The following is a 21,561-nucleotide window of genomic DNA, read 5'->3' on the forward strand; positions in this document are numbered from 1 at the left end:
GCATTGTTGTTTGCGACATATGCGCAAGCTTAGTTTATTGTTTATCACCACATGAAGATTGCATTGCATCCGTGTTTCAACGAGAAGTCAGCCTGGCATGTTTTGCAGACGTTAGGTTTCCTGCCACAAAAAGCATTCGCATGCGTGTAAATACGTGTAGCTAAGTCGGTAATGCTAAGTCGGTAAGTATAATGTAATGGTAATTAAGTTTCTTACCCTTAGTAATTTTGATTGGGCTTAAGTTGTGTAATCACAATTATTCATAATTAGGCTTAACTCACCTTATTTACCCCTTATTATTACTCATTTTAATTATTAATTTATTGTTAATCAATCGAAATTAGGCTTAAGCCATCTAAATTACCTATATTTAAATCTGATTAGGCTTAAGCAATTTAACCTTAGTATCGATCAGGCTAAATAGCTAATTAGTCTCCATTATGCTTACTTACAGTCCATTAATCTTAAGGAGTCTTATTTAGGCTTAATTAATTTTACTGTAACTAATCTTATCAGTCTTTTATTAACCTTAATTGCACTTAATAGCTCGTCAGTACTTACTATATATAGTCATAATCGTAAATCTCAGTAATCATATACGTAGTCATAAGGCATTCTCATATGTACCCCCATAGGACCTCATGTATATACCTATGGAGTGCATCGTGTTACGCGTTGCATACAGATTTTCGAGGAAATTAGCCCTAGAATGCGTACGCATTAAAATTAATATGTTCAAGTGTTTTAGGGGCAGCATACCTTTTGTGGGTTCCAGAAAACAAGCATGCGCAATGCAGAAGACAGCTTCCGATAGAAATGAGGTTGATATGACGGATTTGTAGCGCCGACTTTATACGTACCGATGATGTAACCCAAGGACTGGAGTCCAGTCGAGTGGAAAATATGCTGTCATGACCCCTTTTTAAATGCAATAATGTAAATCGCCAAGAAAGCTCGGAGTATTCGAGACATCCACGCTGAAGCTTTTATGAGGCGCAACCATGAAAAGGAGAGGGTTGGAACATGAAAGAAAGTCTTTCATCGAAAATGACGCCATAACATTGTACTTTTATGTTCTAATCCTTCCTGTCCTCGTAGTTATGCATCCGAATTAACTTCAACTTGAACATCCACCAACTAGCCCGAGCCTCCATCCTTATGCGACCCATTCATGTTGCAAAAGAAGAGACCGTGGCCGAAGATTTCTATCTGCTTTGCAGCTTTTCTCTGAACGAAATACAATGAGAAGTGAAGTTTACCATTCGTAGTATGGGAAAGATAGAAATTTGCACGACGATATCGCAACCTGTTTCCGCTTATATAGAGACCACAGTTCGATCCGCTAGGCAAAAACGTACGCGTGTGACGTCGAAGTTCTTCGGAACTCCTCGGCGCTATACCCGAAAGTCATGGGTTGGCTTCTGCGATCATCGCCCCTCAGCACTGCCGATTCACCTTCTACAGGCGCTCGTTTGGCCTCATTTCATGTCGCGCACGCTTGTCGCCAGCAGGTCTGCGACCATTATCGCGTCCCGGAGCAAGACCACTGGGTTGCCAAGGGAACGGAATGAAAATCGGGTTAGGCTTCCTCGCGCGCCGTCGGCGGGGCCTATATCTAGCAGCTGCGCGCCTTCGGTGATCCGCTAGCGTATCGCGGCCTGTGGTTTTGCTGCGTAGCGCCGTCGTCTTGAGTTCGCTAACGTCCGCTTCTGCTTCTTGCTCCAAGCGTTTGTTGGAATAAATAATGCACGGAGGAGCAAGAAATTCCACAGGACGAAGGTCCTGTGGAAAGGGCCATGCAGCTGTGGAGGCCAGTATGTGGCCGGAAACGTGATACAAGCGAAGAAACGAGGTAAAAACAAAAGGAGCAGCACAAGGCAATCGCGAAGATAAACGGATATAGGCTGAGCGTGGCAGAACAAGCCACAGGGCAGGGACGCTGGATGAAACAGAGAGGAACAAATGCCCACAGCGACGCCCGGGCAGAACGAAGCCGAACGGGTCGGGTAGATTGGAACCGAATCGCGATGAAGGCGGAAGGGAGGAACCCGCGGCGAAACGAATGCGAATGGGAAAGTGACTGTGACGCGGTAAAGCCAGGGGACGACGGGTGGCGTGGAAAAGCTGTGACAACGCGATAATAGCAAAACAGACCGTGGTGGGAAGCCGAGCGAGCGAATAAAGAAAAAACAAAGGGACTCGGTCGTCGCGGTGCGCCAAAGCTAGAACCTTTTCGCGGAGTAGTTTGAACGAGATGGCGCTTTTAGGCAGCGCGCCGCACGTTGACTCAGCGAAATCGCACGAATACGAAACAATAACCGCTTCTGCCCTGCAACTGCTGTCGGAAATGCAACTGGGTATTCGCTAACGCGCTGTGCTTCATTCATGCTGCAAAATGTGGAACAGCAGAGGGAAGGCGTGGACAGTATAGTTGGCTGCAAAATAGTAGCTGTCATATTAAGGAATGGAATGAATGTGTGTGACCTAGTCCGCGGACCGTTGCTACATAACGACTGCCTGTGTTGCCCGCCATTCCTCACGATGCACGGCTTTCCTCGGAGTAAAAAAAACTTCACTGTTCCGCCAGCGTTGTATCGCTAACCTCTAAAGAAAGTACTTCAACCAGGGAACGTTGGCAAGAGTGTGTACCGCTCATTACACAGTGACAATTAAAGGGAGCAGCACCGCTTCCTGGCGTAGTAAGTTGCTCGCACTTTGTTCATATCCACCCCAACTCACACGCAAACTTACGCCCACTATATAGCCCACGTATCAAGAAAAAGTGAATGGGCTAACTCTTAAATGAATGCGCCGAATCATGGGTGACAGTGACTGCACAGACTACGCATGGATGTTCGAAGCTGAACGTTTCGTAACAGTCCACACAGATAGGGATTGACTAGTGATAATACGTCTTTGCTACAAGCAATTACAAAGTACAGGTCGTCTACGTTCCAAGCCTTGTGCGCAGCAAGAACAAATCTATCGTAATTGAGGCTCTAGAGCACTGCACGGGCCGATTTTTTCCGATTTTACGTTGGGCTGCCCGCCCGAGCCCGACCAAGTGTCCAAGCGACCAAGACCCGGGCCCGGCCCGGGCCCGGAAATAATCTACGTTACCCGCCCGGCCCGGCCCGCCACCCCTTTACCTTAGGCCCAAGCCCGGCCCGAGACCGAAAAAGATCACCGAGCGGCATTAAAAGAATAAAATAAAGAAGAGAATGAAAGGAATTTATTCTTAAGGCATAAATACATGTCATATGCAGTTATGAACATAATTTGAGCGGTATGAACGCAAATACCAGCGCGCGAAGTGGTACAAATGACCCTGCCGAGCAGTATGGGCGTCTTGCGCTAGAGATTGAGGTTTAGTAGCGGCGCCTGGTGGCGGCGAGAAAAGTTATCTGGGTAGTACCAGCTTGGGTAGTATTGAGCCCTGGCTGTGGCGAAGCACGTTTCTAGCCCAAGTTTTGCGTCGATTCGCACTTTTTTCTGCCCTGTTGCGAGTGCGAAAAGGCTGCTCACTTCTCACAGACCACGCCGACCACGCTGCGAGCTGGCCGCGTAACGAAAACGGACTCTCCGTGTGCCGTGGGACGTAATGCTGGAAGCAGACGGAATCGGCGACACCGATCCGGAGAGACCTATAGCCGCGAAGCCTGCGCGTGACCACGGAAATGCATGGCGCGCCGATGCGTGCTATAACGCTGAGAAGCGCGTCATGCGACAACTGGGCTCCTCTCTCGCGCTATTTCTGAACACGCTGGGCCACCTAGTGGCCCTGCCGAGAAGTTCGCGCGTAGCCTCCGAGATGAGAAGCGTGACGCGCCGGTGCCTGCGAACGCTGAGAATTGCTTCCTCGCTTGCCGTACGCTCAGTGCCACATACTCGGTGACAAAATTTGGCGAGACGATCATTGAAGAGCGGCACATACCTAGTGCATTCATGGCGCAGCTCGCTAAAGCGTTGTCGTGGAAGGCGTTCATTGAAAAGCGGCTCATACGCAGTGCATATGGGGCGCCGCCTGCAAATGCGTGGGGTTGCTGTCTTTGAGGAACCCTTTGCGACGTGGGTTCGATTCCGCTCAGCATCGGAGAAATTTAAGGGATATTTTAACACGAAAGTGTTTTATGCCGGGGTCCACCAAGACTTCACTGACGTATTTCCGTCACGGAAATACGTCATAGAACATAATACAAAGAAAGAAACCAGAAGAAAAAGTTCCACAAACATGCAAAATTTGGAAATCGAACCCACGACCTCTCGGTCCGCGACGATAGATCGCCGAGCGTTTAACCCATTGCGCCACAAACGCATTTGCAGAGAGCTGCACAGACGCGCCTTATATATCTAACACTCCTCCGTGTACCCGAGCTCTTGCTCGGGGCCGGTGCCGCCGCCTACGAGCAGAAAAGAGAAGTACTGCATTATGACACTAACGCGCACCGACAGTGAACGCTTCGGTGGTCTCAGCACTACGACGCCTCGATGCCAGCATTCGAAGGGACGCTGGCATCAAGAAGCACTACCAACGCCACCTAGGTGGCGTTCACCGTACTCAGCACAGCGGAGCGTGGCCTCCGCAATTAGCTCTGAAAATGTTTCTGAAGTTGATCGCGGAGGCTGCAATTACGACGCGCTGTACGCGCTGATTTGACTCGGTGACGATTCAGTTACGTGCTTTGTCTTGCGTGTTGTATTAGTGTGTCAGTTACGTGCTTCGTCTTTCGCGTTGTGCTAGCGTGTGCAGCGTAGTGCAGCTTCCATATGCACGACGGTTGCTCATGGTCATCGACGTTGGTAGTCGTGATGGAGGAGACGTGCCACCAGGCGTCAGCGTGGGTGCATCAACGCCTAAGGGCGCTTTAGCCACAAAACACCAATAGACATTATATATCAATGTGCAATAAACATTACACTACTTCTGTGAAGACACGTTTCACTTTCGTGTTCTATACCGATTCCTATATAAGAGGGATCAACCACATTTTTTCGTCATTGTAGGGCGGCACATTCCCAGTCACACATACCTATAGTCACCCGAGTTGGCGTCGAAGACGTTCATGGAAGAGTGGCACACACCTGCTGGCACATATATCCAGTGAGCCAAGTTGGCATCATTCAGGTTCATTCAGGTAGGCAGATTCATTGACAGTTCGTTGAAATAAGGTTCGTTGAAAGCGGCATGTATGTACACATTGGCTCATACTCTGTGCCCGATGTTGATTCGATGATTGGTTTCGAACCCTCTTTTCTTAGTAAAGCTGCCCGATGCGCAAACCATTCGACCACGGACTACCCAGTGACCCATGTAGGCGGTAGATAGATAGATAGATAGATAGATAGATAGATAGATAGATAGCCCTCGGAAAGTGCGGGAAGTACCCAAAGAATGCTAACACAGTTAGTTACAAGTTACTTCCGTGATTAACAGTTTTGCTACTGTGTCCTTCACCCTCACCCCATCGTGACACTATTCTTGCGAAACTGCTGACATCTTCTCCGTCTGAACGTCTCGTACATTTACAAGTGAAGCTTGTCTATGTATAGCCTGAAGGTCCGTGTCTGTTCGCAGAAACCATCATATCGGCAATGGCTCGAGCGTCATCGTCTTCCACTGCTGGCACGTTGGCGCCCCTCGGCGCAACCGCGCGAACGCGCTAGTGCCGTTGTTCCCGCGTTCGTCGTCGTCGTCTTCCACAGCAGGTTCCGTTGCCGCTGATCATTCCAGCGTAGAATTTCACTTCTCGTCTGTCGTCGTAATGGGAAGGCCGCGTTTACGGGGGGTATGAGCCATTGCTTAAGGGGGTATGAACCATTAATTGTCTTACGTGACGGACAGGTTTATTTTTCAGCAATTTAATTTTGAGGAATTGCAAGCGGCAATGGCGGGCGGATGCTGCTAACCACGCCACCGAGCGAACTCGAGACATTGAACGCAAGCGTTTGCGGTTTGAGAAGAACTTGTCCTTCATCAGTGTGATCCGCTCCGACGAAGAGCGAAACAATGCCTTGAATGAACATTACTCTACTAGTGGAGGCCTTGGTGAATTTAGAGTTTGCGGTATGTTTACAGTTGACAAGAACTTTATTGAAAGGTCCTAAGGAAAAAGATTGGTGGGAGACCAAGGCTCCCTAATCAAATTGGTGGCCCCGCCCATGACGGAACCGGGAGGTGGTGGCTCTCGGCGACGTCGCGGGCCCTCTGGACGGCCTGCCGTTGATGCGTAAAGCCCATGCTTTGCAGTAGGGTGTCCCACTTGGACTTGTCGTGAATATTTATGTTTACAAAATTGCCGGAAGACGGCTAACCTCTATAAATTTTAATCCACGGGGACAGCACGGAAGAAGCCTACATGACAACGGCAAAAAAAATATGCATAAACGAATGATGAGACACTTGTATTGCTATAATAATAAAAAAAACACGTGTTTAGGTTTCCCTGGGTACGAGACAATTTCAGCCAGCCTGCAGAATTCAACTCATGCGCGTCGTAGGCATTTGGGCGACACAGATTCTTCGATTCACGTTCCTGCCTGGCAAATAAATTCCAATAGCGAGTTCCACATTTTCCGATGCATCACCCAACGAGGGTAACTCGACGAGTGAATGGTGACCTAAAAGCAGATAGTGGTCAGTTGCTTTTTTTCTAGTTTTTTCGTATCCGATCTGCAGTAAGTGCAGTTCACGGTGATAGTAAGTTGAAGCAAGAAGAGCGAATAGCGCTTGCGTTGAACAAATGTTGTGTGTACTAAAATAGAAAGAGAGAGAGAGAGAGAGAGAAAACTTCGTCGGAGCATAGAAGCTCGATACATGGTTCGTCTTTATTTCCGGTAGGTCCTTAAAGCTTGTGTGAGCTGTCACCCTCATGCGCGCAGTGCCGAATAGTGGCGATTTACCTTTATGCGGGCCTTCCGAAAAGAAGAAAGAAAGCAAGCCAAGACCTCTGTTTTGGAAATAACAGTTTATTGGCCGCTGCACCTCCACTGAAGTGGACTCAAAGGAAACTCGCGTTCACAAGGTGTCGAGACCTGCTGCCGACATGCATTGCGGGGCAGCTTCTTGTCATCACAATGCCTCGACGAGATTGGTCCGCGGTTTGCCCCGGCTTTGTATATCTCTTACTTTTTCTTTATTACCACAACAATAGTACAGAACAATGTTTCGCGACGTCGATTTATCGTTAGCCTCGAGGATTTGCTGTACGATTCTCTTGGAGCAAGAGTCGCGTGCTCTAATCACGATCGAACAACATTTCACAGAAGGTTCAGCATCGTCAAATGTAATGTGCAATTTATCATCTATGCGGTTTGTACTCTTTCAGAAAAAAAAGAAGAAAAAAGACATTGAGTACTGGGCTGGAATCGCCGGTGCTGAACACCTTCGCTCCCGACATCTGATACCAAGTTTGTTAAAGGTGATCGCTTCGCGCCTATTAACCACGATGGCGTGGCGAAGCTATACCGTCGCCACACATGTCATGCCTTAAACACAAAATTTATCCACATAGCACACAAGTGCAGTCACAAAACACGGCAACGTTCGGGAGTCGCAGGTTGTCCTGGTCTGCCGTTTTCCTATCTAAACCATTCCTGTGGACGGCGTCTGCGCTGCGTTCAGACGCAGGTGACGCTTGCCACTTTCCCGTAGCTTTGATCTTGACTTTTGCGACTACGGCTCCGCCGCATCTATAGGAGATAAACTTTTTTGGTAACATATTGTAACGCTTTAGGAAATGTCGCTTCTGTGCTTTTCGCACAACGCGAGGTTGCCACGAGCCGTATTCCGCACGTCATATACTAGTCCACACATATCGCGTGCGACGTGGAGCGAGCAGACCCAAAACTAAATTGGGCGCACTCTTGTTTGCGCGGTCTCCCACCTTCCTCACGCACGCGGTAATTGAGGACAGTACGTGCGGCCTCCTGGCATCGGTGAGCGCGCGGCGTACGGTATGCACGGGAAAACTGTTTTAGGGTTGTGGGTGCGCTGTTATAGTTGTCATGTGCGTAACTATCACGAGCAAAAGCTTACGGACCACGCTAACGAGCAGAAACAAAAGTTGTTCCCGGCCTGAGCGCAGAGCCTAAAATTGTCATATTAGCACCCGCGAAAAAAAAAAAAAAAAGGCTGGGAGGAGGGGGTAACGTCTACTTTGTTTCAGAATAATTCAGTACTCAGTAAGCGCTAGAGTTAGCACCAGCCAATCAGGAGCGAAAACACGCGAAAGCGCGTGTCCCTAAACTCCGCATCCACACGCGTCTAAGCGTTGTCTGCTCAGTCTCGAGTACGCTCTAAGAAGCAGCCTCGAGCGCTATAACCTGTCTCGTAGATTTCAATGCAGCGCTAGATTATCTTGAAAATAATCTAGGGTGCATGTTCTTTCGGCAAATAAATTTGTTTCTTCCATGGCCGCCGTGGACCCCAATCATTCGCTGTCGATAGCAAGCTGCCCGCGCCCTTCAATGATTTTGCCAGGGTTGTGTTCGATTGAAAAACGTATCTCGTGCCACTGAGATCACCCTATACTCACTTGATTTCTTAAGCACGACCCTATAAGGTCTCCTAAAATCTAGTGCATGACGAGCCTTTTTGTCTTCCCAACTGGATCAGAGGTAAAATACAACCGCAAACACCATACTTGAACCTCATGAATTGCAACCTCCTTCATACGTGCCAAATGCGCTCTTATTTTTATATCAGCAGTGTGAGAGTGCCTGCATTTCATGTGGCTGCTTTGGCTTTACACATTCATTTCTTAATTGGGGTGAAAAAAAAAGAACCTAGTCCCACTGTGCAACACACGCGAACACGTACAAAACCGGGAGTAACGTACATAACTGCAGAGCTTCGAGTGACTCATAAAATTAGATTAACTGGGCAAATTCAGAAGAAATTATTTTTCAACAGCGCTTTTCACGTTTGGTTACAAACAGATGGATCATGGATTGGCATGCACAACATGACGAGAAGTTTCACCTGTACGTTTTTTTTTCTTGTTTGTTTTTTCTAGTCACTATCTAAGTAAACATGATAAGAAGAACGCCACTTGTTAATCTTACGTTATATCTTGTGGTAAACATTTGAGCTCCACACAAGGGTACACAACACGTGGAAGGACTCGCGCGAAGGTAAATGGAACCATTGCCACACAAATATAACAGTCCCTGCTAAATGAATGGTTCGCATGATTTAAGGTCTGACTTGACAAACGTGAAGTCGAAAGGAAGATTTGTCATGCATTGTTTGGGTCTTTCCGCATGCGAGTTGTATATATAGCATTTTTTTAGCACTTTCGATTACTCGTAACCTTTTGTAAACAAACACTTCGGGTGAGTGGAAATGAATCAGCGAGGGAAGCTTTCACGAAGGCAACGTGACATCGTACACTATCTACAAGGAATAGAACGTGTGGGCACTACGTTAAAATGGGTGGCTGGGTACAACGGCAACAACTCGTGAAAAACAGCGATGGTAGTATTTACAACGGTGGCCTTGTCTGCACTACAAGCTTTTGTCGGGGTCACGCGGGGCCATCCGACGGCAGCCGGAGAAGGGTCAAGAGTTCACGAACTCACTGTACAATATTTTGTTCACTGTGCATTGGAGGATATGTTGGTGTCATGTCGAAGCACCGCGATGTTTTCTTTTGGTTACTGAACAACGTTAAAAACAGACGCTTATTATTACACTAGTGGCATACACTCGCTATTGTAACAACATACACGCATACACGCACACACACGCACGAGCACAAAAGCGCAACGTGATAGAAGCTCTGCGATACTTAAGTTTCGCGTACACACTACGAACCAAGGGAGTGCGGGCAAGCCTTTTGGCGGGACTAACTGCTTGTTCCATGTTTAAAAGAGTACGGACAGGAGATTTTTCAACTTGTCCTATGTTTGCATTTAAGTTCGAACCCTCTGGACTTTAGAAAACGTACTGGTAAGAAGAGCCAGATCATCTTGAAGTATTTATTATGACACCTCTTTTTACGAAGCAGGGGCCGAGTTCACTGAGACTTTTGAGTTCATTGAGACGTAAGTGTTATTGGCTATTGAGCTGCGGCCTTCCCCAATAATATGTCCAGCATCACCATTGGCTGAAATTTGTTCTTACGAAAGATTCTAGCGTAAGAGATTTTTGTGAATACGGGTGTAGTTTCGGTTTGTTTCAGTATTCAGGACGTGTGTGGGTCAAGATGTCACGCTACACTGGCTGTATACATGCCTGTGATCGCTGTATCTGCTAGAAGCGAGCGAAACGCGAAGAAGCGCGTGCATAACCCTTGTTTAATTATTACTTTGGAATGATATGATCGTACCTATCCTTATTGGTACGTGATGTCAGCGAATTTTGCTCTGTCTTGACGATGACGCCGGGTCCGGCATTTCGATATACGATTTTAGTGTCAAATTAAGATATCCTATAAGTGTCTCCCAACCTCTGTACTTGTTAAATTTCACCATTTTATACGTACTTGGGAAATGCGTGCGAGGAAGTTCACACAACTTGATAAATATGTGTCAGTAGGCCTTCAACATGTTCGAGAGGTCACGTGACTTCCCGGTAGAGTATACGTTAACGCCACTGGGCATATTCAGCGTGAAATATCTCCGCTGGGGAGTCGAAAACTCTTAAAAATGAAGTCAGATGTTGCGCCACGCATGTGACTTCCGATTAAAGAAGTTGACAGCACTGAAATAATTAGCAAGTCTCGCCACAGGACTTACCAGCAACCCATGGCTTTTAAGAGTGCAGGCTGCGCGCACTTTCTATCCTACAAACGCGAACGACCAAAACGCTAAGCCTTGCGAGTGAGTAGAGTGTGTGCTACGTTTGTTAACCACGGAGGCGAGCAACTCGCCGACGAGATGGGTAACAAAAACACATTTGTTCCAGTTGGCTCTGTGTTGAAGTAAACATGAGCACGTTGAGACGACGTCCTAAGCGCTGCATGATGCCTGTACAGACAATCAAGAGCGGCCGTATAAAAGCGCGGGTATTCTTACATTTCCCTCTCTTACGCATATTCACAAACAATTTTGTCGCGCAGAAAAGCGCGGTCAATGGGGCAGGTGTGGATAGGGACCATGCACGATGAAAGAAAGTTCAATGTTCCGGGAGTTGTAATGCAAATCTAGAGCTGACCGGGGGTTTACACGACGCTACGAAATATCTTGGAAATGTATTGTATTTGCGGTATACTATTTAGGAGCAAGAACAGAAAAGAAAAGAAAACGAAAAGAACATCCTCATGTAAAATGAAATGGAGTGACGCATACTTTGCGACCAGCAAGATGGAATCTAATTCTTTGGGACTTATCAGTTTGAGTAGGTGTCGATCGCGTGCGTCGCGAGATTTTTGTGATTATCGGAGTTACTGCACAGTGTATATTTTTAAGTTTGAACACGCATGTTATCTTCAGATATCACGCATTACCCACCGTGGTTGCTTAGTGGTTGTGGTGTTGGGCTGCTAAGCGCGAGGTCGCGGGATCAAATCCCGGCCCCGACGGCCGCATTTCGATGGGGGAGAAATGCAGAAAACACCCGTGTTACTTAGATTTAAGTGCACGTTAAAGAATCCCAGGTGGTCTAAATTAATCCTGAGTTCCCTACTACGGGTGTGCCTCATAATCAGATGGTGGTTTTGGCACGTAAAACCCCATAATTTAGACATCACGCATTGCGGAGTTCTTCTCGCACAACATTTTTTTTTCGTAGGTCGTCATTAATCTTGTTAATGACGACTTGACGCAACCCAGAAGTAGAGCTTTCCATAACTGGCGAAGACCGTTTTTTCCAGGGAGCCGGACAGTTGGGATGCCTTCGTACCTCTAAATATAAGTAGATGCAACAGCGCTCAACACTCTCTGGAGAAATATAGTACATAAGTCCTGCATTGTTTTCGAACAAACATGCTTTAAAAATTAAAATAGAAACACACATACAAAAAGAAAACACGAAGGATTTGTAACAAGTATCATGCGGCGATTGGAACTATGGACGCGGCGAACGCATAAACTTTGCGCTTGAAAAAGAAAAAAAAAAGAACGAAATAACGTAAGAAAAAACCTGTAGTGGGTGCTTGTGAACCTCCGTGAAAGAGGAAGCAGCGTATATGGCTTTGCGGTAGGTCTGATCCGGGTACTTATATTGCGCGCACCGCCCTCTGCCACCCCGGGGTAGAATGACCGTGCACGTGGCAGGCAACCACTCTCGTGCAACCGTTATTCTTTTGAACGCTGCGAATAACTGTCCTTTTTTGCTACTATTACTTGTCCTCCTCTTAGCGGTTCTGCCACTGACATATGTTTTGCACCCTGTGCCTGCTTTAACTACTTGTGAGTAAATTAGGAAGAGCTCCACATTTGGTTTCCGTGATGTAACAAGGAGTACTGCTTAGCGTAGCTTACGCCACGAAGCTGCGATTCACTTGGTGCTCGCTTTGAACCAGTCGTATCAAAAGAAATGCAATCCGTTGTTTATTGCGCTCTTAAGAAATCGTGATCCCATACCACGGTTACGATGTCATCAACTCTCTAATTAAGCTAGAAAAAACAAAACAACAGAGTGAAAAAAAATGTCAGTACTTCTTTGTTAGCTGAAGAGGGCCTCTCAAAAATGTGAGAGCTTCACCGAACTGCCTTCTTACAAATCAGACCTTTTGTGTGGCAAGATATAGAACTGGGCGAGTTTGTTTGGATAGCATGATTGTAAATGCCGCAAAAAACAAGGGACAACTAAAGAAGGACTACACACAGAAAAGAGCGTCTTTCTGTTGTTGCAAAGAGCGCTTGCGTGAATATGATGGCGCGAAGCGCGTGATGACGTCATCCGGCGAATAAACCCGCCGAAGCGGTGATGCGTCCTGTCAGACTGATGGAAACTAACAAACAGGAGGGGTTCGAAGACGCGTTATCGTGTTACTTTCTGGAATTCACCTATGTCAACCATTATTATCTCAACTGCCAAAGTCAATCACACACCCTGGACGTCCTAAGCGCGATAGAAAGGCGCACTCGTTTTCTTTTCTCGTTTTTTTTAACTTGCATGGTAAGAACCTACGAACTCTGTGCACGTAATGTTCAAACACTGTAACTATTTGCTTGCGCACACTGAAATTTCGACCCACATCTTTTTTTCTTCGCATTTTCATTCCCGGAGAACAATTTGAAACTGAGACAGCTTGTGGGAACAAGACAAGTAGAACAGTTCATGCTGTTCGTGGATTCCTCAATGTTGTTGATTTGCAGAATGCCAACGCTGACTCATATAAACAAATAAAATGAAATAGAAATAATAAAGGAAAGCAAGAACAAAAGAAAGAAAGGAAAAGAAAGTGGCGGTGGGAACTGGCGGTCAACGCTCAAATTCAAACTGTATGGACAGGAGGGTGCAAGCGAAAATGAGGCAAGAACAAGCGAAGTAAAAAAAAAAAAAAAAAACCCTTAAGCACTTCGCGACCATCGTGAAACAGGAAACAACAAACAAACAGGTGTTTCTTTTAGCGCCGAGGAATATAAGTGGTCCCAACGGCCAACGCGAGAGAAAGCATTCACATTCACGCATACACGACGAGCTCCTAGAGGGTCCCCCGCACACAAACGTTGACGGATCCCGGAGACGAAGACGCAGCCCACGTCGCTTCACGGCACAGTTGCTCCCGTCGTCGTTGACGCCGGAGGCCGTCCAGGCGTCTCGAATTGATTTCTTTCTTCGCCGTCTCATGGTACTTGCGCCAAAAACGCGGTCCAGGAATCGCTCTGTGCGCACGCGCACTTAGCGTTCTTGCGTGACACCGTGCCAAAAGAAACTTGGAAGTTTTAGACTTGAGTGTGCGTGTTGACTCCCGGGAACTCTCCGAAGCCGTCAACTTGGCCTAGGTTAGGCGCCGGATTATAGAGCTGTCAGAGGGCAGGTATGAGTGGTGGAGGTAGAAAGAAAGAAAGACAGAAATGACGGTGAGATGACCACTTCCGCAGCTCAGTATGGTCCGTCAACGTGCAAAGGGTGTGTGCTGCCCTAACGATATTTCTAATGGTGAATAATTGCCGAGGCACGCCGGGAAGGCAGAGAAAACAACGCAAGATCCGAGTGTGGGAGTAGCTTAAAAAATGATATCGGTAACCTTATGATGTCACTAGTATCACTATGTTTTCAGTAGCGGCGTAAGAACGCGCAAAATGTGCGTCACCCAACGAATCTTATCACATGTGGACATTTTTTTAATGATATGGTCCTCTCGAATTGGCGCCGGCTACTTATTTTCAATTAAAAATACGCAAATTGTTTGCTTGTATAGTTGGCTTTGTTGCAAGCATTGTGTATATGCAGGAAAGTATGATCTACAGGTGGAAGTGAAAGGATGCGATGAACACTAAAGCCACAAGACTTTAGTGTTGCGTTCCTTAACTGAATGAGGAAAAAAAAAAAAATAGAAAAAAATGTTCGAACACATAATAATGATTATTATTACAAGGCACAACAAAGAATAAAAAGATAAATGTCAAGAATACTTGCAAATAAGAAAGTCTAGCACAAGACATAAACAACATCTACAATTCTAGAACAGGCATACTGTACACTGTGAGACTACAGAGAAATATTTAGAACATAAAACTACAGTGAAATTGCTTCGAAATTACTTCTGTCTTAAAAACATTGCGCTTCGGCTCTTTTTCTATTTCTCATTCCATTACTTATGACGTAATTTCGACGGTGTAGGCGCTTTTGTATATACATGGCCATGTTCTTACAGCGTGCTGTGTCGCACGTAATAAAGGGACAATAAAGAGAAACACTGAGCCAGCTTAGACTGAAAGTATTCTTTCAAAACCATGTGTTCGTTAGGTTTTCTGTAAGATATTTTTTACCAGTGTATGTATACGTTAAGTTTTCTGTAAGATATTTTTACCAGCGTGGCGGCTGAGAGAAGATGAGTGGCTACGTTTATTGAGGGAAGCTGGTATGGCCATGGACGCTGGTGCGTTCACAACAGCTGAGGAATCGCTTGGATGGCGACCGTCTAGCTGGGAGCCGAGCACGTCCTTCGAACTCTGTCGAACTATATGCCAAAACCTTAGCGCCGGTAAGTGTTTTCTCGTATTTGGGCCATTTCGGCGCAGTGAATGTTCCCATAATTTGCTAAGTTCAGTATTTCTTTGTTGTATGATACAAGGTAGTCCATCGCTATCGACAAAAAATTAGCTAGGCGTGAGCAGACGGCGTCAGAATCCATGACGTCATGGCTGGCTTGTGCAGAAACTTGAAGGCGGGGATTTTAAATTTTGCGTCTTCTCCCGCGTATCAAGCTACTTCTCACTGTAACAGTGGCTTTTTTGTGCATTCTATAAATGTAATTTACTTATAAAGCTTGTTTTTCTCTCTCTTTAATGTCCCTTTAACAGCTCTTACACTCACGGAGCTGCTCGTTCATGGAAACTATCTGTCTTTTGACGACAAGCATTAGCTAATAGCATGGTAACTATTATGATAGGCCGGTGCCTGTGCCTACTAATTGCTTCATCGTAAGAACTGCATTATGGCTACGGCTGCCGACTAGTCCAACCCACTTTTAATTTTCGAATGCTGCCGTACATTCTCTTCTTTCGTGCTTGCTGTGAGCGAATGAGCGTTGTGTTAAACAGCATTGGCAGAATCATCGCGAGCAGCTGACCTGTTCGTGTGCAGGGGTGTCTACGGGGGTGGCTACGAACGAACACAAAAAAGAGAGGGGGCGTCATAATTACAGAGTATCCTGGCGTACCCTTCCTCGCTCTCCATGGTCTATGCCGCGGTCTCCATTCTGCGTGCCTGTGATTGACATGCGGACCTTTGCCTTCATGGCGTCGTACATGCTCATCTGCGGAGAAATAAGAGAGAAATAGACATTACAAAACATATAGCAACTAGAAGAAAGCCCAGTTGGCTAGCTTACGTTGGAAGAAGAGAAAAGATTATTAGAGAAATGAAAGAGAGAGAGAGGGGTAAGATAGATAGATAGATAGAGAGAGAGAGAGAGAGAAGTTGAGAGGAGGGAGGAAGGTAGAGAGAAAAAGAAAGAGCAGAATGGTAAATGCGGTCGATGCGGAAGCGCAGGAACAGCGTCACGCATTCAAATGCCTTCACACAGGACATTCGTTATATATAAGCTCGGAAGAAGGGCTGATAAGTGGCGAGGTCGGTGTTTAAGTATGCTCCGAACGGGTACCGTTCTGTCGTGCAGTTTCCCCAATGTTTTACAGAGGCAAAGCTCCTGCAAGTGAAATCGCGGACTGTAGCGCAACAAGTGGTCGACAGGTGGACGAAGTGAATAAATAACAGCTAGAGAACTTACCGTTCTTCAATTCAATGTCTGACAGTGGTGCAGACGTCTACGCTTTTCCATAGGGTGCACCGCCCGTGCACCCTATGGCTATGGTAAAGGCACCCGTGCCATTTCCCGTGTACCGCCTGACAGCAGTGCACGGGAAACTTTAGCCCCAGTCACGTGTCTACAGATCTGCCTAAAAGTCGTCAAGTTGTTTCTTTTTCGTTTCTGCGTGTTCGCAGCGCGATACGTTTCGGTAGAGTAAGCAGCCTTGTGATATCTGGCTGTAGAAGCCTCGAAAAGCTTTTTTTTTGCGGATTATTTCTGTTTATATGCATACGAGGGTGAAATCTGCGCTTGTTCGTGAGAAATATGCAGTACATGTTTTTCCCAAGTTTCTGGTCGTGTGTTGAATCCTAGAAGCAGCTTAGTTGTTTCCTCCACGACTCCTGTGTTTCGAAACTTTCGTAAGCAGCTGTGCCTCATGTGAAAGCGTTGCATACATATAGACCAGTACAGTTGCTAACAAGCTGCCCTGGTCCTCTTCTGACTGAGTAAATCAGCTCACACGTATCGTATACCTCAGCATGTTTATTCAAAAATGTCGGTTATTAGCTTTTCAACCTATCATTGCAAGTGTTGCTATTATTGTAACTTGTATTAAATATGGAACGAACTTGCATTGTACTATATTGTTTTATGAATTTACGTTCGAACGAAGAAAAAAAAAAGGATGTCGTACAGTAAAAGACACAAGGACGCCTTTGAGGAGGATCTTAGTGTTACAAAATTGATTAGGGAATGCGAGTGGGAATATTAAAATTTAGAACGTCTGGTAGCTAGCACTCCCATGGGTTGCCTTGCTTGCTTTTTTATATTTTACTTAAAGTGTGGCGCTTTGTTTCAGGGCATTATTTAAATGAGCCTCAAATACTCTTCTTGACGTGTTATCAGCTTGCCAAAGGTTTATAACAAGTAGAGAAAAAAAGAAAAAAAAAGAGAGAAGAAGTAGAAGGAGAATCCTGTTATATACGCCAAACTTCCCATCGCTCGGTGTTTGTTTTTCTAAGCCACGACGGACTGGAAGGGAAATTCGTTTAGTAACGTTTAGTGCACATCCGTAACATATAGCCTTCGTTGCTTATGACGTCACGTTTATTCCACCGTGAATCGGCAGTGCATGACCTTTTTTAAGATATTTAGTATTGCACCGCAGTGCATTGCGCCGTAATCTTAATGGACTAGTCAAAACGTATTATTGGGCTAGTTGGTTCATTACAGCGGCAAACGACGCCAAATAATACGAGGGACGAGAACGCGTACTTATGCACTCGCAGGAGGCTTGTTCTTTTTCCCTTCCCTTTGTACTCGTGCGTGTCTTGGGTTCATTCTCGCACAACCAGTATTTATGCTGCGTGTTCAAGGAATAAACGTTCAGTTGTTAGTGCGCCTTGCGATCGTCCCCGTCTCCTTTTCGCGTCCCTCATGTTATCTGGCGCCGTTTGTTGTCCCTTTAAGGACTACCTACTTCTCTGTAGTGGCCAATATTGGTCTCGCTTCCAACGCCACCGAAGTTATAACAATCTTGGTCGTAATAATTCCAAGAATTGTATCTTTTCTCGGGAGCATGAAAGACCACAGCGTTGGATAAAAATGGCTCTCCTTCTTAGTCACCCATTAGAGGTACTGTCCACTTCTGCGGAAAAGCTATTGCAACTTTCATAGCCCCCGGGAATAGCCCCAGCGAGGGTAAAAAAAGAAAAAAAAAAGAAAAGAAAGAAAAAAAAAACAGCAGTAACGTGGCAGCGTAGAAAAGGTCGAAGGTGGGAAGCAACTCGGAAAGGAATTGTCTCTCTGGGGTCCAACGTCATCGTCGTCTTGGAAAATTTCCTAAAACGGCGGCCGCTGTGGCGGCGGACCTTTTACCGTCGTGAGTGGCAGAAAGCGTTCATCATCTCCGAGTTGCCGCGTCTGCAAGTTTCTCCGTAATACCCCCTCCTCTCTCCTCCCGTTTCCTTCCGCCTCTTCCACCTCTGCCGATCACATCGCACTCGGAGAGGAATGACAGTGGAGACAAACTGCGAGGTTGCTGGCTGCAGAAACAAAGATCAGCCCGCCGTCAGGGCCAAATCGTGCGGATCTCACTCCACTTTTCATCTTCTTAAGAGAGAGAGGCAGACAGACACAGACCGGGGAAAGGGAGCGGGCGTAGAGAAGAGGCCATTGTCTTCGGCAAAACGCCAAAGCGCTCGGGGAGTGATGCTTCGGTGTCTTATCTGGCGCCCCGTGGAGAAGACGGCGCAGGAAAACAATGAACAATCCATGCTAAGCAGCGCAAAGAAAGAACGTGAAAAAAAAAGAAGTGGACGCGCCGACTAGGTCGGCGATTTCATACATCGCCAATGCGCCGCCTGGTTTCCAGGAAACAGTCACGGGCGTATAGCAAAGCAAAGCAGCTGCAACAGTGGAAGCGAGGACGATGATAAATGCGCTTCCGTCCCGGTTCTGCGTCTGTGCGTGCCCGTGCGTCCAAGGAAAGAGAGAGAGAGAGAGAAGAGAGAGAGAGAGAGAGAGAGAGAGAGAGAGAGGAGGTGCAAGAACGCGGAAAGACGGTGGGTGGGAAAAAGAAAAAGGCAAGTCGAGCGGCGCAGAAGGCGCGCGGCGTGGGACGTTGCGAGCAAGGAGGGTTGTATGAATTATTCAAGCGAAACTGTAGCATGATGTTCCCGCTTTTCGCATTATTTCGCGAGCTCTTCCTCTTCACTTTCTCCTCCCGCTGTTCCGAAAGGAGGGCACGCCTGCGCGCCGCCAGCCCTGGCACCTTTCCCGCCGCGAGGATTTGCTGTTTCTGCTGAGCTGGCTGTTTCGAAACGCACGGCGAACAAAGGGAGTCGAGCCTCCCTTTCCCTATACATAGTACGAAAGGAGGGGGAGGGGTGTGACAAAGGGAAGATGGCACCGTGATGGACATAAAGCGAGAGAGATTGAAAATGAGGCGATGCAAGAGTTTCTGGCCCTCCACATACAACAGAGACGCGCACGGGAAAACGAGCCAAAGATGAGCTTCCCTCCCGTCGCCAACCACGGTCCTGAATCGTAATCGTTGCCAAAACGGATTACGCGGCGAGAATTATTCTCACTCCGGCCTTTTCGCTTCGTCCCTGTAGGAAGCAAGGCGGTAAGGAAGGTGAGGGCGCCAGCTTTAATTTAACCGCAACGGTTATGAGAACTGGGTGGCAGCAGCGGCGGTGGTGCTGGTTCTGGTGAAGGACAGGGCTCGGAAATGAAAGGCCTTCAGAATTAACTTGTTAAAATGGAAAAAGGAAAATTATCTGGGCAAGATAGTTGTACCCAGTGGGGGCCAAAGGGGGTAGAGATTCAAGCGCAATGTAGGACACAAGGCTGATATAAATTGGAACGTTGTGTTCCATTATGTTTCCATGGAAGAGTGAGAGAGACAAGCGTAACATGGGGGCAAAATGTTACGGTCAGTTTACATACGTACACATAACAAAGACTTTTTTTTTTGCTGCAATGATAAGAATAAAGTACAAGGTACACCTATCTTAGTCTTACGCAAGTTGCAATTTATGATGTGGAGTCTGTGCAGTCAGCGTGCGAGTGCATTCAAGTAAAAAATGAATACCAGCTTTGCGAGAGTGGATAAAGACAGCTAGGAGTAGAGCTTTTACAATTCCAGGAAGACACAGCCACTTAGGAATTGAAAAAAAAAATTCTTTTGGCTTATAAATTTTCAAACTAAAAGTTTTTACCAACCAACCAATAAATTTTCAACAGTCAATTGTCAAAATTCACCTTAAAATTAGAAAATAAATATTTAACAGTAACAAGCTATCGGGGGCGAGGACTTACGGAGTCGCCATCTGTCGGAAGCGCCTCGCTTGCGTAGTATGAAGGATAACGCGGCGCGCTCCTCATAGGTTTGGCTGTCGGCGCTCAATGAATACACCGCGCAGGAGCCCTTCTGGCCATTTCTGTAAGTATTCTCCAAACGAGGGAAGTTTCTTACTGTCCAAATAACAATCTTGGGCAAACAGAAAGCGCAGAATAGTTTACAGGCGCTATCTCTTTACCGAATAGTTACAGTGAACGCCAATTGCGTGCGGTCGCTGCCATGGAGTCCCCCGAACCAGCTTCTTGCTTGAAAGGTAGGCACTCACTGAAAGCTGACTATGTGAAATATGTTATTATAGTGTGCTGTCTGTATAACCAAATGGAGCATAACAGAATGAATCCTGAATGCAGCAATTGCACGGGTTCGCAGCGACCTACTGCGCTTCTCCATGCATTTCCGCGCATAATGTTTCGCTTTCGCTGCGAGCGCCTTTTCGCACCGTGCCGTGAGCTTTAGGCCGCAGCATATGAACATTTGACAGTACACAAGCAACCGTTGTTGCGTGGACGCTATCAGAGCTGTTCAAAAATAATTTCGTTATAACTAGGGACTTCGACGCTATACAGCGACTCGTGATGTGCCATCGTGACGATTCAATATTTTTTTTTCTTTTCTTCGAAATTTTTGAACGTTTCAATATCGTTATTTCTCAAGTTGCGTCGCGCTGTATGTTTATTGGTCTTCTCAGCGTGGAATTTCCTGCTGCTTCTTTTTGTTAATCCAGTAAATTCATTGTTTGGTGCTAACACAGACATGAGCATATGCCATGCCTTTTTTGATGTGCTTTTTACCGTTCCCTTTCCATTCCGTTGAACTTCCCAGTATCTAGCATCAACAAGTTCATAGACGAAATCTTCATGACATTAATCGGGCAGGGCACGCGGGCGAGCTTCTCAGTGCGCGCTTTCTACTACTCACCGAGCATCGCAGCCCCTATGCCGTAGCATAAATCTTCCTCGCGTAAGTGCCTGCTACACACCAGAGTTGTAGCCGATGGCTGCGTGCCGGTTCTGAGTTTCGCAATCCAAGCCACACGCAGCTTCTTGGCCTGCGGTTACGTGTGAAGGCTGACACCGGGCTCCGCTGCGTATACGCGTCCGGCACTGCGGTACCGAGCAATAGTCTACCATGTCGGACGCCTTCAAAGGCATCCGCTGCCTATCATAGTGATTTCAAGTGTTGTCAAGCAGACATCCGAAGCGGGAAAACATCCCCACTTAATGAGGTGGGACTAAACTTTCGTTTTCAGCTCGCTTTGGCGCTTCCGAAGCAGACGACGCGGCCGCTGTGTCCACGTGATCCCTCATACCACGTCACGCCGACGGT

At 46.7% G+C, this 21,561-nt stretch overlaps 1 protein-coding gene across 1 annotated transcript in view; it reads right to left on the reverse strand.

The window, feature by feature from the left end:
- Positions 1-6,956: 6,956 nt before the first annotated feature.
- Positions 6,957-21,561, reverse strand: part of LOC119449969 (glutamate receptor 1) — a 226,357-nt gene continuing 211,752 nt past the window's right edge. Inside the window, exons 16-17 of the mRNA XM_037713288.2 lie at positions 15,777-15,872; positions 6,957-13,914 (exon numbers count right to left, since the gene is read on the reverse strand). Of these exons, the coding sequence (XP_037569216.1) occupies positions 13,834-13,914; positions 15,777-15,872 (177 nt within the window). The 3' untranslated portion in view covers positions 6,957-13,833. The remainder of the gene's footprint in view (positions 13,915-15,776; positions 15,873-21,561) is intronic.

Source organism: Dermacentor silvarum, chromosome 4 (genome assembly GCF_013339745.2).
Source record: "Dermacentor silvarum isolate Dsil-2018 chromosome 4, BIME_Dsil_1.4, whole genome shotgun sequence".
NCBI classification, from domain to species: domain Eukaryota; kingdom Metazoa; phylum Arthropoda; class Arachnida; order Ixodida; family Ixodidae; genus Dermacentor; species Dermacentor silvarum.